This window comes from Sapajus apella, unplaced genomic scaffold (assembly GCF_009761245.1).
Source record: "Sapajus apella isolate SASKATOON/1434 unplaced genomic scaffold, GSC_monkey_1.0 scaffold202, whole genome shotgun sequence".
NCBI lineage: Eukaryota > Metazoa > Chordata > Mammalia > Primates > Cebidae > Sapajus > Sapajus apella.
The window spans coordinates 482,552-488,551 of NW_022437142.1; the positions used below are offsets into that span (position 1 = coordinate 482,552).

Below are 6,000 nucleotides of genomic sequence, written 5' to 3' on the forward strand. Positions count from 1 at the left end.
TAAGAAGCTTGACGTGGCAGAGAGCAAAGGTTATTGGCTTTCTGGGGCTTGTTTTTCACACCTGAGTAGGTGTGAAAATTGGATGCTGAACTCTGGCCCCTAAGCAGATTGAGAAGAGCCGGCTTTTTAGCTAGGTCTCATGAGAAATGGAGAAGGCACCGCTGAAACAGTCCCCAGGCTCAGTGCTGGGTCCAGATTTCCCCCCGCTGGTGACAGGGAAGGTGTTGAGAGAATACTTTGGGGCCGGGCGCGGTGGCTCACGCCTGTAATCTCAGCACTTTGGGAGGCCGAGGCAGGTGGATTACCTGAGGTCAGAAGTTCGAGACCAGCCTGGCCAACATGGTGAAACAGCATCTCTACTAAAAATACCAAATTAGCCAGATGTGGTGGCGGGCGCCTGTAATTCCAGCTGCTCGGGAGGCTGAGGTAGGAGAATCATTTGAACCCAGGAGGAGGAGGTTGCAGTGAGCTGAGATCACGCTATTGCATTCCAGCCTGGGTGACAGAGTGAGACTCTGTTTAAAAAAAAAAAATACATATATATATATATATATATATATCTTTTGATCAACATCTCTTCAACACCTTGCCCCTCAACCCACTGTGGACATATTTTTTAAGTAGCTGGGATTGCAGGCATGAGCCACCATGCCCACCATGCCTAATTTTATATTTTTAGTAGAGACGGGTTTTCTCCATGTTGGTTGGGCTGGTCTTGAACTCCCGACCTCAGGTGATCCACCCACCTCGGCCTCCCAAAGTGCTGGGATTACAGGCGTGAGCCACCATGCCCAGCCACCTGGACGTATTTTTAAAACCCCCAGCTTCTCTCACTGCTAAACTGTGACTTGTGACCTCTGAGTCAACCGGACAGGCCTAAGCTCTCCTCTCTCCGGACCCCAGTTCTCAACATCAGCACCTCGGTTCAGCTGGCAGCCTCCATGCCTTCGGGATTCCAGCCTGCAGAGACTCCGGACCCTGCGGCCCCAGTGGCCTACTTCCCATACTTCGATGGGACCTACCTGGGGGTGGCCGCATCCCTCAACGGGGGCAACGTGCTGGCCATGTTTGTCCATATGCTGGTTCAGTGGACGGCAGATCTAGGTAAGGTGTGGCCCACACAGCACTGTGCTCTCTGCCTGTCCTTTCTACACGGCAGGTCTCGGAGCTTCATGTGCAGTTTCAGCCTCCACATTCAGGTCTCAGGCCCTGGCAGGCCCTGGCGTGTTTCTCCCGTCCTTGGGGATCTGAGCTTGCAGCCAGATTCCTCTCATCCTCTGAGCTGCCATCACCTCCTCTCTTCTTTGGGTCAGGCACTCTTCCCCCAGCCTTGACTGTAAACCCTCATCACAGTCTCCCCGGCTTTCCCCCACCCTCCCTGCTCCCACTTTTCCCTTCCTGCTCCCTTCTTTTATTCCTGGGGTAGAATTTATGAGGTTTTTCTCTGCTCTGCATGTACAGATGCTTCTCGACTTACAATGGTGCTTACTTCACCTACAGTGCACTTATATCCCGATAATTCTGGCCCATAGTAAGTGTGATGTAGACATTTCTTTCTTTCCTTTTTTATTTATTTATTTTTTTGAGACGGAGTCTCACTCTTGTCACCCAGGCTGGAGTGCAGTGGCAAGATCTCAGCTCACTGCAACATCTATCTCCTGGGCTCAAGCGATTCTCCTGCCTCAGCCCCCCGAGTAGCAGGGACTACAGGCGTGCGCCTCAATACCCAGCTAATTTTTGTATTTTTAGTAGAAACAGGGTTTCGCCATGTTGGCCAGGCTGCTCTTGAACTCCTGACCTCAAGTGATCCACCTGCCTTGGCCTCCCAAAGTGCTGGGATTACAGGCGTGAGCCACTGTGCCCAGCTGGCATTTCTTAAAGAAGTACAGTGCGGGGTGGAACCCAGGAGAGTGGCCTTGGTTCCCTGCTGTGTCCCGGAGTCATTATTTGTCCCAGGCAAGTCCCTTCCCTTCTGTGTTTTCCTAGCTCCATGTCCTGTGGTTCTAAGCCCGTGGGTTAGAACACTCAACAGCTCAAGGGACTTGTATCCTGCTACATCCATTGTAAGTGGATTGCAAGGGAAGCTATCCTAAGTTGAAAATGCATTGAATGCACCTACCCTACGAGCACCATCGCTCAGTCTAGCCCACCCTAAATGTGCTCAGAACACTTACATGAACCTACAACTGGGCAAAATCACCTAGTACAGAGCCGATTTTATAACAAAATGTCAAGTATCTCGTATAACGTGTGGCCGCTGTACTTAAAGTGAGAAATACGGTGGTTTATGGCTACTGGAAGTCCGATTTCTGCTGAATGCATGTGGCTTTCACTCCATTGTAACATCGAAAAATTAAGTTGAACCACTGTAAGCTGGGGACCAGGTGAGATATGTAATCTCCCTCTTCCAGGAGACGTTCCCTTTGGCAGCACCTAAGCTAGAAATGAAGTTTCTATTCAGGTCTAGTAAGTCATAGCCATCAGATGTGATGGTTACATCAAAATCAGATGATGGCGGGAAACGCGGAATGGAAGGCGGGGTCCAGGCAGCACGTGGAGAGCTGAGACTGCTTGTGCAGAAAGGTGTTCCTGAGTGACATCAGTGCCTTCGGGCTGGCCAGGGACGTCAAGATTGCTGGGGGCATTCTGCCTCCTTGGCTGGGATCTCCTCAGGAATGCTTTATTTTTATTTTTTAATTTTTTGAGACAGAGTCTTGCTCTGTTGCTCAGGCTGGAGTGCAGTGGCATGATCACAGCTCACTGCAACCTCCGCTCCGTGGGTTCAGGTGATTCTCCTGCCTCAGCCTCCCAAGTAGCTGGGATTGCACCTGTGATTTTTGCATTTTTAGTAGAGACGGGGTTTCACCATGTTGTCCAGGCTGGTCTGGAATGCCTGACCTCAAGTGATCCGTCTGCTTTGGCCTCCCAAAATGCTGGGATTACAGGTGTGAGCCACCACACCCAGCCTTTTTTTTTTTTTTTTTTTAATTTGTTTGTTTTAAAAATGCAGAGCTGGCCAGGGTTGGTGGTTCATTCCTGTAACCACAGTACTTTGGGAGACTGAGGTGGGTAGATCACTTGAGGTCAAGAGTTTGAGACCAGCCTGGCCAAGGTGGTAAAACCTTGTCTCTACTAAAAATACAAAAATCAGCCAGGTGTGGTGGTGCATGCGTGTAGTCCCAGCTACTTGGGAGACTGAGGCAGGAAAATCACTCGAATTTGGGCGACAGAGGTTGTAGTAAGCTAATAGGGTACGTGCCACTGCACTCCAGCCTGGGCAACAGAGCAAGTCTCAGAAAAAAGCAACAAAAAAGAACGCAGCGCTAACATGGTGTCAGGGAGAAAAGTCCGACCGGGATTCTGGCTTGACACTGAAAAGCGAGTTGTAGGATGGTCAACACATCCCTTCTCCCTGCGGTTCAGGTGCCCTGTGTACATTACATGGGTGGCCCAGACGGTGACCAGTCTGCGATCCTGGGATTTCTGTGCTGGTAATGACGCTATAGCATCCATGATGATAGTTATTAATCAGTACGTGCATTTGGTCGCCTTGGTTAGGAAGCCTGGGTTATGGTTAGGGCTCACAGCAGCGCTTAGGAGACCTCACCCTGACATCTGGCTGGGGTCTGCACTGAGATGCCTGGTGGGGATCAAGGGCAGAGTATAGCTAGCCTAGCTGTAGGAGCCCCTGAGCCCAGAACCACCAGCTGCAGTGTGAGGAGAAGCAGCAAGGGAGCCCCTTCCCGCCCTGTGGGAATTCTGTACCATCTCTGCCTGCATCGAGGGGGTTGCGTGAGCTCACACAGATCTTCCCTGTCTCCGGCAGGCCTGGAGGTGGAAGAATCCATGGTGTATTCCCGCATCATCCAGGCAGCCGTGCAGCAGACAGACACCCACCTGACCATCACCCCAACAGTGCTGGGGGAGAGGCACCTGCCAGACCAGCTGGCCTCAGTGACCAGAATCTCCCCTGACCTCTCCCTGGGGCACGTGGCCCGGGCCCTGTGCCGAGGCATCGTTCAGAACCTGCTCTCCATGCTTCCCGTGAGGCAGCTGCAGGAGTGGGGCGTGCAGCGCGTGGTGGGGAGTGGGAGTGCGCTCTCCAGGAACGAGGTGCTGAAGCAGGAGGTGCAGAGGGCTTTCCCTTTGCCTGTGTCCTTTGGGCACGATGTGGATGCAGCTGTCGGGGCAGCTCTGGTCATGCTCCGGAGAAACCTCAGCCAGAAGGAATCTTAGACAGCAAATGCTTTCACCAAAGGACTGCTGCGAATTTTACCTGATTCACATTCCTGACACCATCTGTGGGTCATCCTTTCCCTGCAGAGTTCAGTAGACAGCTTGTTGTCCCATCTTGACCAAGAACATACCTTCAGGACGTACTCTAATAATGCAGCCAGAAGCCATCAGCCAGATCCCAAATTAGTGCCTTCCGAAAGAGACCCACTGGGAGCTACTTATGTCAGTGTGGGAGAGAGAGCGTGAGAGCACGGCAGCCAGTCTCCTGATCGGCAGGCTCATCTGTGGCTCACCTGCAGACAGAGAACACATAAAGTGTACTTCAGACACCAGAAAGTCTGGTGGCTGTGGCCCCAAGTGAGAAAAGACCCACCCCATGCCCCACTTTGGATGATTGTTTTTGGAGACCTGAAGTACGTGCACTTCTGGAAAAGTGCTTCTCTCCTGGAATGTGCCATGTGACCAGAGGCCCCTTTCCTAGTCTCATCCTCCCCTGGCTGCAAATGCTTAGTAGGGGCAGGGAGTGAGCCAGGCGTGATGCAGCAGCCGGCTCAGAGGACAGTGCGGGGCTGTGTGCTGGGCTGGAAAGCCTGCCGCCCCTGCACTGCCCAGGTCTTCACAGCACAACTGCCAGGAAAGGGGGGTTGCAGAGAAGGCGAGGCGGATGGCATGAGCAGCAGGGGGCACCGATGCTATCTGGCCCACAGCGCTCCGGGAGCCTGATGAGGCACCAGCAGGACTGCTTTCCGGGAGCGTGGCTGTGCAGCTGTGCTTTTGCTCCTGCCTGCTCCAGAAGCCTTCACGGGAAGGGATGCAGCCAGGCAGACTCCCGCCAGCTGGGGCAGGTGCTTTATCCAAAGTGAACCCTGTATCGAATAGGCCTAGGCTCTCCTTCCCTTGGTGTGGGCTTTGCAGGCCCACTGTGTGTTCCTGGCTCAGCAGAAACATCCGCGTGAGTCAGCATTCCTGTAGGGTCCCAGGGCAGCGTAAGCCTTCCTGTGATTGGCAGGGATGGCTGTGGGGTAGCTTCCAGGAGGAGGCCACCTTCACTGTGTCTACTCCCAGAGCCCCAAAGGAGCCCAGGCTCAGGCAGGCCTGGCCCAGAGGCACCCAGGCAACCATGAGCTTAGGAGACAGTCATTTTCCCTCTCTCTTTCTCTCTCACCAATCCATCACAGGTATGAAACATATTGTCTTTTTATGTGTGATTTTATAAATTATGTGATCATCTGGAAGCTCTGAGATGAGAGCAAATGCTTGCTCATGTGGACTGAATGTCAGATACTAAAGCCCATTCTTGGCTGGGCGCAGTGGCACCTGCCTGTAATTCCAGCACTCTGGGAGGCTGAGGCGGGCAGATCACGAGATCAGGAGTTCTAGATCAGCATGACCAACATGGTGAAACCCCGTCTAATTTTGTATTTTAAAATACAAAAATTAGCTGGATGTGGTGGTGTGCACCTGCAATCCCAGCCACTCTGGAGGCTGAGGAGGAGAATCGCCTGAACCCCAGAGGCGGAGGTTACAGTGAGCCAAGTTGGCACCACTGCATTCCAGCCTGGGTGACAGAGCAAGACACTGTCTCAAAACAACAAAGCTGGGTGTGGTGACGGCGCCTGTAGTCCCAGCTACTCGGGAGGCTGAGGCAGGAGAATCGCTTGAACCCGGGAGGCAGAGATTGTCAGCCAAGATGGCACCGCTGCACTCCAGCCTGGATGACAGAGCAAGACTCCATCTCAAAAATGAATAAAACAAAATAAAATA

The 6,000-nt window shown here is 52.7% G+C and overlaps 1 protein-coding gene across 3 annotated transcripts in view; it reads left to right on the forward strand.

The window, feature by feature from the left end:
• The window catches only part of SHPK (sedoheptulokinase), a 32,844-nt gene extending 27,225 nt beyond the window's left edge, over positions 1–5,619 (forward strand). For 2 of the 3 annotated variants that reach the window (XM_032270068.1, XM_032270066.1), the window contains exons 6-7: positions 904–1,104; positions 3,827–5,618. In XM_032270068.1, coding sequence (XP_032125959.1) covers positions 904–1,104; positions 3,827–4,236 — 611 coding nt within the window. In that variant the 3' untranslated portion in view covers positions 4,237–5,618. Of the gene's footprint in view, positions 1–903; positions 1,105–3,826 lie in introns of all 3 variants that reach the window. The other variant, XM_032270069.1, reaches the window with a different exon arrangement.
• Positions 5,620–6,000: the final 381 nt, after the last annotated feature.